Source organism: Oryctolagus cuniculus, chromosome 1 (assembly GCF_964237555.1).
Source record: "Oryctolagus cuniculus chromosome 1, mOryCun1.1, whole genome shotgun sequence".
NCBI lineage: Eukaryota > Metazoa > Chordata > Mammalia > Lagomorpha > Leporidae > Oryctolagus > Oryctolagus cuniculus.
In genome coordinates, this window is record NC_091432.1 from 85,778,104 (window position 1) to 85,797,974 (window position 19,871).

General features: G+C 45.4%; 1 protein-coding gene across 1 annotated transcript; it reads left to right on the plus strand.

Annotated features, from left to right (window-relative positions):
* Nucleotides 1–6,226: 6,226 nt before the first annotated feature.
* On the plus strand, nucleotides 6,227–13,457 carry FUT4 (fucosyltransferase 4). The gene is made up of 3 exons (XM_008262515.4): nucleotides 6,227–6,254; nucleotides 9,433–9,519; nucleotides 9,602–13,457. Exons 1-3 carry the CDS (start codon nucleotides 6,227–6,229, stop codon nucleotides 11,146–11,148), a joined length of 1,662 nt encoding a protein of 553 aa, XP_008260737.3. The 3' UTR covers nucleotides 11,149–13,457.
* Nucleotides 13,458–19,871: the final 6,414 nt, after the last annotated feature.

Here is a 19,871-nt window from a genome sequence, read left to right on the forward strand (position 1 = left end):
GACATTTTGTTCTTGAGTTTCCAGTGTGCCTTTATAAACATGTTCAGAGACTTCCTTTCTCATTTCTACTCTATGCCTGCCAATAAACAAGCTCTACCCCTGTTTATTTTCAGTCTTGCTACCCAGGCTGGGTGCTCTGAATCAGGCTCTCCCTTTCTCACCAGCCTCTGGTGTTAACAAGGACTGGACTCATAGCACCGTGTCCTTGCTAGGGTTTCTGTCCTAATTCCACTGGTCATTTTGTACTGTTCTTTATTGCTCCACTATATATTTTTCCAACTGGACTCATGCACAGAGTTTTTTTGTGCCAGCATTATTTATTAAGATTTATTACTTATTTGAAAGGCAGATTTACACAGAGAGGACAGGCAGAGAGAGAGAGAGAGGGACAGAGAGAGGTCTTTCATCCACTGGTCCTGCAACCATGAGGGAGACCTGGAGGAGGCTCCTGGCTCTTGGCTTCGAATCGGCACAGCTTTGGCCACTACAGCTGATTGGGGAGTGGCCCAGTGGATGGAAGACCTCTCTCTCTCTCTCTTTCCCTCTCTCTGTGTAACTCTGACTTTCAAATAAATAAATAAATCTTTTCAAAAAAATATTATATAATATGATGCAACCACTTTGTTTGACTTTTTAATTGAACAAGCACTTAGAATAAAAACTGTTTTAAAACCAACTTTAAGGGGCAAGTGTTTGGCCTAACAGTGTAATCCACTGGGTGGAATGCTCACACCCCATATCACAATGCTTGGGTTTGAATCCTGACTCTGCTTCTGACTCCAGCTTCCTGCTAATGCAGACCCTGAGAGGAAATAGATTACAACTCAAGTAGTTGGGTTCCTACCACCCACGTGGAAAGACCTGGATTAAGTGTTTGGCTCCAGGCTTCAATCTAATCCAACCTTGGCCTTTGTGGCCATTTGGGAAGTGAACCAGTGGCAGCAAGACTTCTCTATGTCTTTCCCTCTTTCTCTGTTATTCTGACTTTCCAAAAGAAATCCTTTGTCTACAACTGAAATATTTACACAGATGGAAGTTACACAGTGTGTTAGGAAAATGGTGCAGGCACAGTCTTATCTGTGGTGTGATCTACACCTGATTTACATTCTACGCCCTGGTTCCCGCCGCCATTACTGAAAGCCAGGTGGCCACATGGCCCAAACTACCTGTACCAAGCTCCACCCCAACCTAATGGGATTGGCTAATTCCTACCTCACTGCCCGCCCCCTGGAAAAGGTATATTAGACCCCCTTCCCAGACATGTGGCCCTTTTTTTCCCTTTGCCGCCCGACCCCTCTAGTCTGTTGGGTTTTCCCCAATAAACCCTTTCCCTTACTCCAGTGTTTGATGTGTTTTGTGATGGCATAATAGAAATAGATAACACAGTGAGTTTTTGATTTTGTTTTAAAAAATACTAGCAAATTACACATATTTTTATAGCTTTTTTTCACTTATCAATACATTATAACTGTTTCCCAAGTAATCTATTTTAAATTATGATTTCATAGATTATATATCTATGATAATATGGCTATCTTTAGTGAAGTGACACCCTGACTGACAGCAGGGACTCCATTTTAGAGTACCAAGTCTCCATTTTGAGAAAGCACCTCCCACCATGAGGCTATGGTCTAAAACTAAGGCCTAAAACTAAGACAATAACAGTACATTGTATCCCACTTGGCAAAACATAGAACTCCCCTAGCATGATTGCTAAAGCTTAAAATAGATAGACTGCACCTGGATTAATGTTAAGATTGTAATTTGTCTACGTCCCGCATATGATTTAGGTCAGTATCTGGACTAATGTGGAAACTGTAATTGGTATTGTCAAGATTGTAATGGATGTGTTTCCTATATGCTTTAGGTCAGCTTGAACTAGCAACCATGTATCCCCCCAACCCTAGCAACCATGTATTACCCCTTCCCTCCTTGTGGTTTTTGCCTTTGTAAACCCTGTTGCTATGAGCTTCGGGATTGAGAGTTGTTTAGGGCATGAGCCCACTGGGCAGCTGTCAATAAAAGACTGTCAAATTGTATCAACGTGTGGTGCTCCTCTGTTTGCCCTGGCTCAGGCTCAACAATAGTACAATTTACTTAATATTGTTCCTATGGAGCTTCTTCCGGGTCTCCCACATGGGTGCAGGGGTGCAAAGACTTGGGCCATCTTCTACTGCTTTCCCAGGCCATTAGCAGGGAGCTGGATGGCAAGTAGAGCAGCCGGGATTAGAACTGGTGCCTACTGGGATGCCAGCACTGCAGGCCAGGGCTTTAACCCACTGCGCCACAGTGTTGGCCCCAAGATGCTTTCTTTGTATACAGTGCCCCATGGTGCTGCCAGGCAGAAGGCAGACAAAGGGGCAGTATTTACTTCTCTTTCCTCCTTCCCTCCACTGTTGAAATGCATTAAATATTACACTAGGATTAAATATAGATCAAAGGTTGCTTTTGGAGTGATAGAAGACAATCTTATAATAGCCAGCATTGTTACATGATTCTATTACATCATGTATGATTTCTAGGTGTGGTTTATTTGACCACAGAAAGCTTGACCTAGAACTATACAATTTAGCTGTCACACCTCTCCAGGACCTTTTTTCCTTGCCAGGTGAACGACACGCATTCACCCTTCCATCTTCCTCACTTGTCAGAAATCACGGATACAGGGGCCAGTGTTGTGGTACAGAGGGTTAAACTGACACTTGAGACACTAATGACCTGAGAAAAGCAGCAGAAGATGGTCCAAGTGCTTAGGCTCCTGTCACCCACATAGGAGAATCGGACGACGCTCTTGGCTCCTGGTTTTGGCCTGGCCCAGCCTGGCTATTTCTGTCATTTGGGCAGTGAATCAGCAGATGGAGGATCTCTCTTTCTCTGACACTCTGCCCTTCAAATAAATATTTAAAAAATAATTTATAGGTTCCTTATTTTATTTATTTTAATATAACAAGTATTTATTAATGTTGCAAGCAGACGTGGCCCCTTTTAAAGGCTGAATTACAGGAATAAGAGTGATGGATTAAAGAAGGAGGTACCTTTCTCTGAAGGGAGGAGAGAACTTCCACTTTGATTATGGCCTTGTCTAAATAAGATCAGAATTTGTGAACTCAAGAGGCTTCCATAGTCTTGGCAGCTCATGATAAGAGCCTCAGGTGATTACTGACATCATAAATAAGAGTGCCAATTGTGAAATCAACAACAGGAGTCACTGTGCACCTGCTCCCCATGTAGGACCACTGTCCTTAATGTGTTGTACTGTGCGAATTAATGGTAAAACTAGTCATCAAACAGTATTTTATACTTTGTGTGTCTGTGTGGGTATAAACTGTTGAAATCTTTATTTAGTATAGAGTTGATCTTCTGTATATAAAGATAATTAAAAATGAATCTTAATGAAGAATGGGATGAGAGAGGGATTACAAGATGGGATGGTTTGCAGGTGGAAAGGTGGGCATGGGGGGAAGAACTGCTATAATCCAAAAGTTGTACTTTCAAAATTTATATTTATTAAATAAAAATCTTCTTCAAAAAAAAAGGAGTGATGGAGCCCAGTCAGACCCATTGCTCTCTGCCAATCAGCAGCTTGGAGGGAATTTACTGGGCAAGGCAGAATTATCTGGGTCTCTGTGAGGAACTGGGGCTGACAAGGAAACAGGATCTGCAGGGAATTGGGCTGCCTCTCCAGGTAGTGGTCTAGTTGCTTTGAGTTAGGGTGCAGCCATACAAAGTGCTAATCAAGCCAGGTAGCATAGTAAGCCCAGACCCCATGTGTCTGAGTTCCTAAAACTGTACAGAATTTGTGCTAACTCATTTAGGGACTCAAGCAAATTTCAGGTGATAGGACAGAACAGTACTGATGACTTTGAACTAGCTTTAGGGTGGCCAGTATGGTATTTATTTTTACCTTATGTGTGGGTGCTATACTATTTATCTTAACCATTACCTTATACTTCAAAGTCTTTTACATCTTCATGAGTGCAAAAATTAAACTGTTTCATTAATGCCTCTTGAAATATAAAGTTAAATAATGTGTATTCACTCATCTATTAATTTATTTAATAAGCATTAGACAGGTGCAGGTACTGAACTATGTGATAATAGCATGTCTATCTCAACATCGAAATACTTTTCTTTCCTGTAAGTCTTATATTCCACAATTTTTAGATGTGACCACAAATACTCTCTATTTTAGAAAAGGGTAAACCCTTGAAATATTTAAAATATCCTGCAAACATTTCTGGCTTCAACCAAAATTTCACTATGAACATTTTTCTAAGCATCTACAATTCTTTTTTACCTGTTCAGTCAAATATGAGTACGTGTACAGGAAGAATTTGAGAGCACAAAGAATAAAATCCTAAAGTAAATATAATAAATTTTCACATTGACTCTTTACAATTTCTTTTAGTGACAGTAAATTTTTGCATTTGGATAAAAGAAAATAGTTATTTGTGTTAGGTTTATTTTCCATCAAGGATTCAGCAGAGAAAGAACAACAAGTGGTGGTTTTCTGTTGATCTTACAGTTTCTAATAATTTTTAACCAATAGTCCTTTCCATACTCACTTGTCCAATTAGGCACAGTCATAAAAACCACACTTGACAAAGGAAATAAACTGCCTATTTGCACGGAGATTAACATTTTCAACCACACCTGCTCACTGGCCCCTCCCCATCCCCCAGTAAGTACACAGTATTGGGGGCCAGGGTGAGGAGGACTTCCAATTGCCTTTTTCTCTCTTCAAGGAAAAGAATGAAAGTATACTTAGGAGGTCACGGTTCAGTCACAGAAACTTCAGATCTGATAAAAAGTAACAAGCCATTGAAGGGCGCCCTAGTTCTCATGGAGTGCATGCTGACAGCTTGCTTATGGCTGGAATTACAGGCCTCAAAATCTCTCTCTGATGAGTACATTAGGATAGGCAAAAAATGAACTGGGCGATCTTACTCTCAGAAGAACTATTTCCATGGGGAAGAATAAAGGGTTAAGTCCAAATTTTAGGAACCACAGTTGGCCTGGTTCTTGCTCTCACAGAATTCTGTCCTTTATAATATTTTAGAACTGACTAGGTCACTCTTGGCTCATTGTGAGATGGTTGCTCATTCAGCTTGATAAATTGAGACGTGAATCACGGAGCTTTCTTCTACAGGACTTTCGCAATCATCAGGTTCAAAATCCTTCTTCATACGTGACCTTGCTATTATCCTCATGCTTGCAATTGAAAACCAGTCCTTCCTGTGAAATATTTTGTGGAAACTTAGAGACCTTTAAATATGCAGACTTAATAGTTTATTGTTGCTAAACTGAAAAGCATCATAGAATGGTTAAGATTCTAAGGTCAGCTGGAATTCCTTTAGTAGGATCTCTGCATTAAGAATAGTAACAATCCCTTACTTATAGGTAGTAGACATGCTCTGCCTGCCTGTATCATTCTTTTTTTATTTTTTAAAAAGATTATTTATTTATTTAAAAGTCAGAGTTACAGAGAGAGAGAGACAGAGAAAGAGATTTTCCATCTGCTGGTTCACTTCCCAGATGGCAGCAACTGTCATGGCTGGGCCAGGCTGAAACGAGGAGCCAGGAGCTTCTTCCAGGTCTCACACAGGTGGTAAAGATCCAGGGTCTTGGGCTATCTTCTGCTGCTTTCCCCAAGCCATTAGCAGGGAGCTGGATTGGAAATGGAGCAGCCCATATGGTATGCCATCTTTGTAGGTGGTGGCTTAACCTGCTACACCACAACCACAGTACTGGTCCCCCTTACTCTTTATGTACCACCATTCCATTTTTTCCCCTGGCGAACGATCCTCCCTTCATTGTTATTCCATAGAGTTTAAGTGGAGCTTATTCTACCTCCTACTTTCAGAGGAGCTCACAGGGAGTCCATCTCCTCTGGCCAAGTGATTGCTCCAAGAATGAACTGGGTCCAGGCTGGACTAACAAGAGCAGCCTAATTTGAGTTTCTGCCCCTTGTCACCAGGGTTGTGGATAAACATTTGTATAGCATTATCCACTGAGAGTTTAAGGAACATCTTGAGGTCAATTCATTCATATAGCCCAAATCTCCTAATCACCTACCCATTCCCTAGTGAGGAAGTGAGATACTGGCAGATATTTTCAGTAATATGTTGAAAGCATTCATTCAGCAAATACTCAGTGAGATGACGACTACTACTAGGAGCCTGGTTCTATGCAAGGTGATAGGAATGCAGTTATAAATGAAACTGCCATGACCCCAGTCCCATGTTCTGAAGGACGTATAAAGAGGGCACACAGGTGGACCATGTAAATTATTCTGGATATATGTGGGTATCCAGGAAGGCTTCCTGGAGGAAGGGACTGGCTTCCTAAATATCTGAGTCAATTCTTCTTGGATTTTCTTCCTCATCCTCAGAGCTACTGCCTTAACTCAGGCTTTTTTCAGATCATGTCTGAATTGTAGCAATAGCTTTCCAGTTGAAATTTATCCCTCACTCTCACCCTGGTCTTACCCAACTCATTCATTACTGATAACAGAATTATTTTTCCCAGGGAAATTTTTTTTTTTTTTGACAGGCAGAGTGGATAGTGAGAGAAAGAGACAGAGAGAAAGGTCTTCTTTTTGCCGTTGATTCACCCTCCAATGGCCGCCATGGCTGGCGCGCTGCGGCCGGCACACCACGCTGATCCAAAGCCAGGAGCCAGGAGCCAGGTGCTTTTCCTGGTCTCCCATCGGGTGCAGGGCCCAAGCACCTGGGCCATCCTCCACTGCACTCCCTGGCCACAGCAGAGAGCTGGCCTGGAAGAAGGGCAACCGGGACAGAATCCGGTGCCCCGACCGGGACTAGAACCCGGTGTGCCGGCGCCGCTAGGTGGAGGATTAGCCTATTGAGCCATGGCACCGGCCCCCCATGGAAATTTTTACTGAAGTATAATATACATACATAAAATTATGTTTGGAAGCACACAGCTTGATGAATTCCATCAACCAAACACATTTATTAAGCAGCACCTACATTAATAAGCATGGCCAGCATACCAGAAGCCATCTTCATGCCCCATCCATAATCACCCAGCCCATAAATGATAAAAATTCATTTTAAAACTACAAATCGTGGAGCACAGTGAGTTAAGCCACTGCCTGTGAAGCTGGCATCCCACATGAGCACCGGTTCAGGTCCCGGCTGCTTCATTTTTGATCCAGCTCCCTCCTGATGTGCCTGGGAAAGCAGCAGCAGATGACCCGAGTACTGGGGCCCCTGCCAATCATGTGGGAGACTCAGATGAAGCCCCTGGCTCCCGACTCCTGGTTTCTGCTTGGCCCAGCCCTAGCCTTTGAGGCCATTTGGGGAGTAAACCAGTGGATGGAAGATCCATCTCTCTAGGTCTCTCCTTCTCTCTCTGCTAACTCTGCCTTTCAAATAAATAAGTGAACCTTAAAAAAAAAAAAAAAAACCTACAAATCTCATCATATTGCCTTGTTAAGAATCTTCCAAGACTCTCTGCAACCTTCAGCAGAAAACCCCCAAACCACTAGTAATTCCCAACCTACTGAATCCTATCTACTGCTCCTTCTTGTAGGCCTGTGCCTACTGCTCCAATCTCTTTAGGCTAACGTCCCAGATCTCTTCCTCCACAATCTAATGATCCCAGTTATTTTGTTATTTCAAGAGCCACGTTCTCAAAGTCAGCCATGATCCCTTTCCTCCACACTGTTTCTCTCATAGATGTCTAAAGGCAGAAATGATGTTTTTCATCTCAGTTTTCCAATTTGTTAAATGAATAAATGAGAATACCTAGCTTTGTTACTTGCCCAAAATTCTTTTCCTTCTCTTTCTCCCCTGCCCTTGACTGTTTTAAAAATAGGAACCATCAGGGCAGTCATTGTGGTGCAGTGCATTAAGCCATCTCCTGGAACTCCCATATCCCACATCTGAGTGCCCCGGGACTGGGTCCTGCCTCTGCTTCCCATATAGCATCCTGCTAAGGTGCCTGGGAGGCAGCGGATTGTGGCCCAAGTACTTGAGTTCCAGCTACCCAAGTAGGAGATCTAAGTGGAGCTCCTAGCTCCTGGCTTCAGCCAGGCCCATTCCCGCCTCTTGTGGGCATTTGGGGGAGTAAACCAGTGGATGGAATCTTTCTCTTTCTCTCTCTCTCTCTCTTTCTGTCACTCTGCCTTTCAAATAAAACTTTTTTTGTTGTTGTTTTTAAAGATGTATTTTATTTATTTGAAAGGCAAAGTTACAGAAAAACAACGGTAGAGACACGGCGGGAGGTCTTCCAGCTGCTGGTTCACTCAAATGGCTACCACACCCGGGGCTGGACCAGATTGAAGCCAGGAGCCAGGAGCCTCTTCCAGGTCTCCCATGGGTGCAGGGGCCCAAGGACTTGGACCATCTTATGCTGCTTCCCAGCTGCATTAGCAGGGAGCTAGATTGGAAGTAGAGCACTCTTCTGGGGCCTGCATGAAACTGCCCTGAATAATCGTATGTGGCAACCCCATGTCTTGTTTTCTGTAGAAAGCACAACAGCAAAAACGCTTGGCAGGTCGGCCCCACTCCCAGCAGTGTCTGTTTCTCCACCAGCGCCTCTGACGCCATCGCACTCAGCTGGCACCCCACCCCTGGCACCCAGGCGCGCGCTAACCCTTCCCTGGAGACTGTCTCCCGCTCCTTGGGGCAGCAGCCCAGCCGCTGGCCTCCTTAGAATCCTGCTGAGCAGGGGGAAAAAAAATCTCAATAATATCAATGTGGGGTAGAATCCATAAACTCAAAATCAAGCCGCAGGGGAAAAATTCCTGAGGATGCCTGATTGCTGCTGCACTGATAAGCCTGAAGGGGCCAGTGTGGCTCTCTGCTGTCAACCCTAAACTCATTGCAACGTGGGTTGCCCGAGTCATCGTCATCTTATCCTCCAAAGCGATTTGCATAAAACCTTCACGAGTGCAGAAACTACTTCCTAAGTGCATAGTAAAATTAAAAGGGATGTGCATTCATTCATTCATCTCACTGGCCAGGCATTCAATTCATCCAGGACAAGCACCCCAGCGGCCACATCTTCATCTCTGCCTTATGCGCCCCTGCCAGTCACTGGCCGGCAGTCAGAGACGCTGGGTGGGGAGAGAGGAGACTGAGTTTCGATTACTCAACTTTTTTTTTTTTTTTTTTTTTTTTTGTTCTCCATCCTCTGCAGGGGCGCAGCAGAGGGGTGTTCTGCCTACCCACGCTGAAAATCGAGTTTCACAAAGTAAGCAGCCTCGTGGGTCCAGCGCAGGCGGCCGCCCCACAACGACCCGGGTCACCGACACGTGGGCCGTGCTTGCCCCTGAGTTTGCTTCCTCACTCCGTCCGGCGGGCGTCGCGGGCGGGTAGCAGGGCCGAGCGGAAGCAAGCGGGCTGGGTCCTCCGTCCTGCCTGCGGTCCGCCTCTGTCCCGGCCTGCGCCTGCTCTCTCGCAGCTTTGGCTCTGCCGGTCTCCAGCCTGCTGCACGCGCCCAGGGATGAACCAAGCTCTCAGTGTGACGACGAGGGGGGTTCAGTCCACCGTGAGCGAGGGCCGAGACCCCAGCGCCAGGTCAGGGCGGTGGGCGTGCCTGGGGAGGCCCGGGACCCCGAGGAGCGGATAAGGCGCCTGTACGGCGCGGTTCAAGGGTCCGGGAGCAGCGGAGGCGCGGCAGGAGACTCTCAGAACCTGGCCCGGCCCGGCTGGGGACATCGTGGCGGGGAGGGACAGGGCGGCGCCCGGCTGGGCTACCCGGCCCGCTCACCTCGCCTTAGCGGCGCGCCCAGCTCGGGACTGGGGAGGAGGGAGTCGGACCTGCGGGCCTCTGGATTCCAGGACCGCCCCCTGCCGCTTCCGGGCCAGCGGCGAGCGGCGGCGACGGCCGGAGCCGCAGCGGCAGCATGAGAGCCCCCGCCGCTCCTCCACGCCTGCGGACGCGCGGCCAGCGGCGGCGGCTCTGCCTGCGGGCGCCATGGGGGCGCCCTGGGGCCCGGAGGCCGGCGGGCGGCGCCGGCGGCGCAGAGGCCAGGGGCAGCTACAGAGCGCCTCGGCCCTGGTGGCAGCCGGCCTGATGTGCACCGCGCTGGCCGCCTACGTCTGCTGGGAGCAGTTGCCGCCGCTGCCCTGGACATCCCCTGCCCCGCCGGGGCAGGTGGGCGTGCTGCTCTGGTGGGAGCCTTTCAGGGGACGCGGCGCCGCCGCCTCGAGGCCGCCCCCCGACTGCCGGCTGCGCTTCAACATCAGCGGCTGCCGCCTGCTCACCGACCGCGCAGCCTACAGCGAGGCTCAGGCAGTGCTGTTCCACCACCGCGACCTGGTGAAGGGGGCCCTGGACTGGCCACCGCCCTGGGGCGCGCGGGGCCGCGCCGCCGAGGAGCTGGAGTTGCGCGCGTTGGGCTACCAGGAGCCCGCGGCCCTCATGACCTCAGGCTCCAGGCCCCCGGGCCAGCGCTGGGTGTGGATGAACTTCGAGTCTCCTTCTCACTCCCCGGGGCTGCGAAGCCTGGCAGGTAACCTCTTCAACTGGACGCTCTCCTACAGGGCCGACTCGGACGTCTTCGTGCCCTATGGCTACCTCTACCCCAGGAGCCACCCGGGCGACCAGCCTCCGGGCCTGGCCCCGCCGCTGGCCCGGAAGCGGGGGCTGGTGGCCTGGGTGGTGAGCCACTGGGACGAGCGCCAGGCCCGGGTCCGCTACTACCATCAGCTGAGCCAGCACGTGCCCGTGGACGTGTTCGGGCAGGGCGGGCCCGGCCGCCCGGTGCCCAACAGCGGGCTCCTGCACACGGTGGCCCGCTACAAGTTCTACCTGGCGTTTGAGAACTCGCAGCACCTAGATTACATCACTGAGAAGCTCTGGCGCAACGCGTTCCTGGCCGGGGCGGTGCCGGTGGTGCTGGGCCCAGACCGTAGCAACTACGAGCGCTTTGTGCCTCGCGGCGCCTTCATCCACGTGGACGACTTCCCCAGTGCCTCCGCCTTGGCCACCTACCTGCTCTTCCTCGACCGCAACCCAACTGTCTACCGCCGCTACTTCCACTGGCGCCGGAGGTACGCCGTGCACATCACCTCCTTCTGGGACGAGCCGTGGTGCCGGGCCTGCCAGGCTGTGCAGACGGCCGGGCACCAGCCCAAGAGCATAGGCAACTTGGCGCACTGGTTCGAGCGGTGAAGCTGGCCCATGCTGCAAGCGACCGAGGGAAGCCACGTTGTCAGCTCTTTGATTTCCCTACCAAGCATCTCCTTGATTGCTGAATCAAGGGACCAAGTTCTCAGAACACTTTTTTTTTTTTTTTTTTGCTTTATTGGAAAAAGGTGATTTGCCAATTAACATTATACAACTGCAAGATGGGGTGGGAAAGGTCCCAGGTTCTCCTGCTTTATGCACAACTACCCTTTGGGCTCCTTCTGCTGTTGATGGCCATGGCTGTTAAGTAAGGGCTTTGAAGAAGGGTGCCCGTGCTTACCTTGTAGCTTGGGCAGAGGTGAAGAGCTGCCAGGCACCGAGGCTGTTTCTCTGTATTTCCACAGTGGTGGCCCAGCTGGCATTTTCCTGAAGCAAACAGCTGACTTTAGAAGGCGCCTGGGTGTGGTGTGGCCGCAAGTGTGGCTTTCTCTTTGTTGGAGTCCTCAAACCCCAGCCTCCTGGGAAAGGTGAGCAGGGTGGTTAAAGGCGCTATTGACTTCCTTAACAAGTACTGTTTCTTCTGCCCCATGAATGGGAACAAGATACTGGATTGTCCTTGAAGGAGTCTCAAGATGAACATATGGGTGTACTTCCTTTACACAAGAAATGTATTCTTGAAAAACTGCGTTTAAATCAAATCAAAAATTCAGGACCCTAAGAGAGTTCAATATTTAACCAAATCCTATGGAGAATCCCTTTATAATGTGAATAATCATATCCTAATTTATTTCTTCTGTTTTTATGTTTTCTTGTATTTGGGTTTTTTTTTTTAATATTAATGTTACAAAAGTGAAAATCAAGCAGAAGCAACCTTCTTCTCTTTCCAGCAAACCAGCCTGTGTTTACAAACAGAAGAAAGGAAGCCACAATGTCACTTTCCACAAAAGTGTCATGTCTTTACTGGACTGAAACTTTAGGCTGGCAGATCAGTCCTTCAGGGATGTGGCATTACTTGTCTGCAGAACAGTGGAAGGGATTGTACTGCATGACAGAATCATGCAAGTGGAAAAAAGAAAATGTTATAGTATCTGTTAGTGACTTTTTGTTTGTGAGTTTTGGGTTGAATGTTTAGTCCTAGGGAATGGAACTAAGTTCGTGCCTATGATGAACTTCCTCTGTCTTTTGTAAAAGGCTAAATCTGCTGTGCTCCCTGTGCTAACAGACTGCCCTTCTAGTCTGCACAGTACAGCAAATCCTCACATTTTAGTGCCCTTGAGAATGTGCCATGGGATCAGTCTTAAAAATACATGCATTGACTTTGCAGGTTGTTGAATGAGCAGCATATACAACAGGTGTCACTGCGTACCTACTTGATGCCAAACACTGGAGTTGGGGCCCCGGGAAAGAGAAAAAAAAAGTATATAAGGCAACAACCTCCTTTTAGAGTTCTTACAGTCTGCCACTGCCAAAAGTGAAAAATGACTGCTGAAACAATTGGCAGACTCAATTCACTTAAAGTGACATGATCGTAAATCAGTAAGAAAGTTGTATAGACTGTAGTCTGTAACATAGACTATTATATATTTTATATGCATAATAGTGATATGGACTATAAATTATAAAGCTAATTGATCTAAAGCTTGAAATGATGGATTTTAATCCTTAATTTATTGTAAGATCTTCACTGACTAATTATTATGGGTAGGACCCAAGATTTAGTTTTCTACAGAAGTCTTCTATAAACAGTAATTTTATATTTGATTGGTACAGTTATCTGAGTCATAAGCAAGTTTTATATCTGTGGGCGTTTGCTGCCAATGAACTTGGAAAGCCTACTGGATCTAGGTGCTGCAGTTCTGTTCCTTAAAAGGAGAAGTGAACAGCTATGGATAAAATTTCCTCATTAAAGTATTATAGTGTGGACAGAATTACAAACTACCAGCCATCCAATAAAGATAATGAAAAAATTCTATTCTTGAAAAACTATTTATGAGATGTTGGCCAGTGGTCTTGGCGTTATTGGGAAACTACCTGGGGCAGTGAGACAGAGCTTAGGTTTTGAAGGTAATCTGATTAAGGTTTGAATTTCAGCTGTGTGACATTGGGCAAAATAGTAAAAACCGTGAGCCTTAGCTTCCTCATCTGTAAAATGAGGGAGGAAAATATTTCATAGCTCATTGTGAGCGTTTCAGGAAATAAACGACAGGTGCCTAACACACAGTGGGCACTAGTTGATTTTATATTTTTTCTTTCTTTCCTTGCAATGATTTCAGGATGCTCTTGTAACCATTTATACATATGTCTAAAATTAAATCTCAAAGATGTTACAGAATAAATCTGAAGTAAAAAGGAAAGTGTCTCATATTGTATATTTCAAGTGAATCTAAAGCTAAGCCTTATTTCAGGAACCAACATTGTCATTTAGATTAAGCTTAAATTTGTAGAAGAGAATGAAGTGTACACCTAAACTTTCTTAATTTTTTTTGTTTTGGCAAAGCTATACAGTTAAACTATTAATTTACCAGTGTTCTTTTAGTATTAAGTCCATTTGAAATTAACCATGTAGTGAATATCCATCATGAGCATTTACATGCAAGTTTTCAGCCTGGAATGAATTTTCTTTTAGGCTAATTTCATCACAGAGCAAGAGATGTGGCAATTGCTCATTTTATGTTACTTCTCATTCTAAACTGAATAGATTCAAATTTAGCAAACCTTAGTACAAAAATGCATATGAATGCATCATATATATATACATATATATATCAAAATGTATTTTCTATGGTTGCCATGCCCTCCTTTAAGACATAGTTTTTTCTTTCAAATTTATTACAAATTTAATGTTTTCAGCAGTTGATGACCCTGAAAGTGCACCTGTAATGATAGTTGCATCAGAAGACAGTCTGACTTGCTTTCGATATTCACAAGTTTTTTTTCAGATTCCGAGCCACTGCTTGGCAGTAAGTTAGGGGAGCAAAGGAGTTTCATGCAAAGAGTCTGAAGTATGAAGTCAGAACCTGGGTTTGTGATTCTGCCACTTTGTGTTCTTATGGCCTTGATTAGGAAAGCTATTTAACTGAGTTTTAGCTTCCTCCTTTATAATGCATGAATGCCTCTACAAAATAAGGATTAAGTGTGCTGATGTATGCCGAAGTGCTTAGTAGGCTGTAAAGTGCTACATAATTACAGAGTACTTTGAAGTTTCCAGGCTCTATATCAGGGGTCAGTAAACTTGTGCAAAGCACCAGAGTTTAAAAAGTTCCAGCTTTGCAGGCCACGCAGTCTATTACCACTTCCAACTTTACCATTGGAGTGCAAAAAAAAAAAGCCAATCCCTAAGCGAATGGGGTGGCTAGCCTTGGCCAAGGCGCCATAGCTTGCAGCTCTGCTCTAGATTTTCAGAGATGGAAGGAATTTGTGAAGCTAAGCATGTCTACTTAATGTAACCTGATGGGAGTTCTTAGAAGGGATTTAAGAACTGGAGTTTTAGAATTCTGGAAGCAGCTATTCTTGGGCTCCTCCACTAGCTTTGCAACATTTCACAGTTGTGTGATTTGGGGTGAATTATTTAGGCTTTCTGTCTTGTGATACTCCCAATCTCTATTTGAAGGTAATCATATAGTTTGTGGTGGTGTTAAGATTAGAAAAGATGCTTACAGTACTCAGTCTAGTGCCTGGACCATAGGAATCACCTCAACAACATTACCTGGGATTACCTGTCCATTTTATAGAGGAAGTAGCCAAGTTCCAGAGCTATTGAAGGACTTGCCTAAGGTTACAGTAGTAGCAGTGGAACCAACCTTGCCCTTGCAAGATGCAACCCCTTTGAGCCTCTGCCACTTCAGCTGCGAAATGAGGGGGCTGGACAAAATCTCTTGGGTTCTTCAAGTTCCACTTGCTAGCATGCTACTAATTGGTCTCCTGGGGCTTAAGAGCTAATTCACCTCCCAGTGTGCCTTTTTTTTTTACAGCCTGGAAGTAACTTAGTATATAGGAGCAGTAAACTGGCAGAAAACCAGGCATGGGGGTGGAGGGTCTGATTTAACTTTAAACACAGATGTTTAAAGCATCACATATACAGATATCAGGGAAAGGAGCCGAGGCCATGAATTAGTTTGGTGAATAACTGCATTGAGTACATCTCAAGTCATTCTTGTATGTGTCTCATGGACTTTTATGCTACACATTCTTTTAACGAATCAAGTGTTCATGTACACATGTTCAGGTTATTTGACAAGATTATTAAAGTTATGAGATGGAAAATGACTTTTGGTTTATAATGTAAACCTCCACTCATCAATGTATTCAGTCATGGCCTCTGACACTTGGGATATTTCTCAGGGCAGTTTGTGTACGTTTATTCTAAGGTAACTAGACCGATAATTTGCCTCTTCTGAATTGCACCAAGTGCTCTCGTGTTCTTAACTGCGTGACTTTTTCTACTATAATCTGGTGATTTATTTCCAAGGCCATCCTTGGCATATTCTTTTCTCTCAGTCCGGTTTATTTTACTAAGTGCTCTGATGCCCTCTATGTCCAGTGTCGGGCTCCTGTTACTGAATTAAGTACTGCCACTTTTCACACAGGTGGAGTAAAGCCTGGGTGGTACCTGATGTGGGGCACAGTCAGCAAACTTTCTTCTCAACAGCGAGGCAGGATTATTACAAAGTTGGAATAAACACTGAGTAGTTTCTCTTCTCTCCTGCCTGCCCCTCCAGCACTCACACATGCCGAAACGCTTATTTAAGAGCAGACTTTGAAAAGTGACCAATGCCAGCTAAGGATAGAAGCAGGGCTCACAAAAAGAAAGGATCTAATAATGAATGTGTAAACAGAAGATTACGTTATAAAGTAGAGCAGGTGGTGAATACAGATGGGAAGTCAAGAGAGAAAGAAAAGGACAGACATTGGGGCGAATACAGTGTTGGAAGAGAAAGTGAGATCAGATAGAAGATGGAGAGAGGAGGAGACAGAGCAAAGTGGAGGGACCATATGGGTTACAGGACAGCAAAAGAGGCGGGACAAAGGAGAAACATCTGCCCGGAGAAGGACTGGCTACTTTACCACTCACCATTCAGTGCCCCTGTGCTGAAAAGAAAGCTTTGTTTCAGCTTGGAATGCAGCATCTGTCGGCAAACGGGGAGTGAAATCCCGAAGTCTGAACTCACTGACAGGGCAAAGCAGGAACTGAAGGAATAAACTAACTTCCAGAAATATAAAACTCTCCCTTGATTCATTACAGCAGATTCTTGAACTCTGATGAATGGTTCTTTTTTTCATTTTGGAAAAATCATGTTCATTGCAGTGTTTCTCATCCCCAGTCAGCATACTTCATCTGTATCCAATTATGCATTTTATATCTATTTTTATATAGCCATAATCACCAGTTCATTCTTTTAAGGAAAAGCAAGAGACAGAGGAAAACATGTAAATGACCCAATAAACTTGATATACTTACTGGTTTCCTGTAGAAACTTATTATAAGACTATTTCTAGTAGGTTCTAAAGAATTGGGTTTTTATGACATCCATTTTGAGATTTTTGAATTTGTATTTTCTGAAATTACTGAATCTCAGCTAATACACTAAAAAAACATTGTCCTATTAGACCATGGGTGCAAAGCATCCTAATCAGGATTATTTTTAAAAGGCAGGAGCAGACATTTGGCCCAGTAGTTAAAAGACCAGTTGTGGCCGGCGCTGTGGCTCGCTAGGCTAATCCTCCACCTGCGGCGCGGGCACACCAGGTTCTAGTCCCGGTCGGGGCGCCGGATTCTGTCCCGGTTGCCCCTCTTCCAGGCCAGCTCTCTGCTGTGGCCCGGGAGTACAGTGGAGGATGGCCCAAGTGCTTGAGCCCTGCATCCACATGGGAGACCAGGAGAAGCACCTGGCTCCTGGCTTCAGATCAGCGCAGTGTGCCGAATGCAGCGCGCCGGCCGTGGCGGCCATTGGAGGATGAACCAACGGCAAAGGAAGACCTTTCTCTCTGTCTCTCTCTCTCTCTCACTGTCCACTCTGCCTGTAAAAAAAAAAAAAAAAAAAAAAAGTTGTGCCCCATATCAGCGTGCCTGGGTTCAAGTCCCACATCCACATTGGTTGGATTCCAGGTTCCTGCAAATGCAGAAGCAGCAAGTAATGGTGCAAGTAACTGGGTCCCTGCCATCCACCTAGGAGATCCAGATTGAATTCGTGGCTCCTGACTTCAGCCTGGTCCAGCCCTGGCCATTGCACGTATTTGGGGGTGTGAACCAGTGCATGGGAGTCTCTCTCCATCTTTCTCAAATAAATGTTCTTGAGTGTCTCCTATGTGCAGGCTCTATGCTAGGATTTGGGGCTAATAAAACTAAGGCGAAGATCTGCTCTCAAAAAGCGAGTATCCTGGTCCAGGAAACAGACATGTGGACAAATAATCCCAACACACGACAAGTGGGGTCATAATAAAGGATGCCATGGGAAGATGCAGTAGACCATGTACAGAATCACAGAAGGTAAACAGCCTCTTAGCAGGAGCCCCGACGTCATCAGAGAGTAATTCAGGAACTCTCTGCACCACAAACTCAGTCTTCTTAATGTTATTTCTGAAAACTACAAGTGCTGCAGGGCTGGACTCAGCCCTGTATCTACTTTATTGTTTTCATTGATACCAGTTAAAAATAGCTGCTGTTGAAGTGTCACCTTCAAAATGACTAATCTCTATAGGGATTTTGGTTTCCTAGTGACTAGGAACATCTGCCCTCATCCTATGATATTCTTGTAAGGTTAAATAAACATTTTTGCTGAAGCATCCATCTCCATCCGTTCTTCATCCATCCATGGATCCACCTGCAGCTACCCTAGTGACCAGAGAGCAATGCTTTTAGATAACCATAGACACCACCTTACGGCATATCAAGCCTTTTTTGGGAGGTACACATCTATGGCTTTTAAATAAGGATTCTTTTCCAGAACTTGTAGCTTACTAAGGTTTGCTATATATTAAGCCCCTGCTATATGCAGAATGCTTTACATGCAAATTTCTGTTTTCTACCCTTCAGTTAAAGGCAGGGTGGTCGACAGCCCCTAAAGTGATTCCTTCTGGTTGCTGTCTCCTGCTATGCAAGCCCTCAGGCATCTTGTGCCCTTGAGTTTGCTCTGGTCTCACTGACTCAGACTGGGAGACGCAAGGCCTGAGGCCTTTGCGACTAGGTTGTACAGAGATGGCTTTCTGCAGTGTGGGTGCTTTCTCCATCTCTCAGTTGCTGACATGTTGTGATCTGCCTTGTGCTGGGAAACTGAGGCAGGCCATGGAGGCCCTTCCTACCGGCTACAGCAGTGAGCACAGAGGCAGAGACCCCAGGCCTGGCTAACATCTGCACTGCAACCTCCTGAGTGACCTTGAGCCTGAGGTCCCCTGCTGAGTCCCACCTGGATTCCTGACCCACAGAATGTAGGAGATAACAGATGTTTGTTGTTTTAGGAGTTGTTTGGGGATATTTGTTGTGCAGCAGTAGAGAACCAATGCAGGCATTATTGCCATTTTAGAGATAAGAAAACAGATTCATACAGGTTAATCACACACAGGAATGCACACAGTAACTGAGCCAGGATGCTGACACGTGACCCATTTATTACCCAGGATAAATATCAAAGTGGAGAGGGCACCCTGCCAGTGCTTCCTGTTTGTATGTTTTTGAGCAGACAGCATTCATGGTTGTTATGTTCACTGTGCTCCATTTGCACGTCTGAAGCTCAATGAAATGTGGTTAGTTCAGTGAATTCACTTCCTAGACTCCGTGGTGCAGCACTGACAATGCCACCCCAGAATCCAGGAAACAGAGCTTGTGGTCAGCTCTGTCATTCCCCAGATTTTTCTCACAGCTCTTCAGGCACAGCTTTTCCTACCGCCCCAGCTCCTGACAGCCACTGATCTGTTTTCCATTATTATGGCTTCCTCTAAAACGTTATGTAAATGAAACCAAGCAGCGTGTAACTCTTTTATCTGGCTTTGTTTGATTAACCACACTTCCATATCATTAGTATTCCTTCCTTTTTACCACAGAATAGTCAATTCACTCAGTTTTATATGTTTTGTATATACAAGTTCTTAATCAGATACATGTTTTATTTTACCCATTATGCACATTGCCTTTTTGTTTTCATAACAATGGCTTTTATGGAGCAACAGTTTTCAATTTTGATAAAGCCAAATTTATCACTTTTTTATGAATTATTTTATCTAAAATTTGTCTCCACACCCAAATTCATGCAGACTTTCTTAGATATTTTCATTCTCACTGCCTTTTGAATTTTAAATTTTGATGAAGTCCAATTTATCAAAACTTTTCTTTCATGGATCATGTTTTTAGCCCCTTAAGTAAGAAACCTTTGCTTACCAAAGGTCACTAAGAATTTTATCTTAGAAATTGTGCAGTTTTAGATTCTATATTTAAAACTCTGATGCTGTAAATTTCAGTTAATTTCTGTGTATGGTGTGAGACTCATTATTTGCTTTTTTTTTTTTTTAAGATTTATTTTATTTATTTGAAAGACACAGTTACTGAGAGAGGTAGAGCCAGAGAGAAAGAGCGGTCTTCCATCCTCTGGTTCACGCCCCAAATGACCGCAATGCCCAGAACTGAGCTGATCTGAAGCCAGGAGCCAGGAGCTTCCTCTGGGTATCCCACACACATACAGGGCCCAAGGACTTGGGCCATCCTCTACTGCTTTCCCAGGCCACAGCAGACAGCTGGATTGGAAGTGGAGCAGCCGGGTCTAGAACCAGCGCCCATA

Excerpts from the sequence above, each read along its gene's own strand:
- FUT4 (XM_008262515.4), top strand. The coding sequence starts at position 6,227 with ATGACCCCAGTCCCATGTTCTGAAGGAC. Across the intron at positions 6,255-9,432 it reads AGTCCCATGTTCTGAAGGAC|CTTTGGCTCTGCCGGTCTCC; the intron begins GTATAAAGAGGG and ends GCTCTCTCGCAG. Across the intron at positions 9,520-9,601 it reads CGAGGGGGGTTCAGTCCACC|GCGCCTGTACGGCGCGGTTC; the intron begins GTGAGCGAGGGC and ends GGAGCGGATAAG.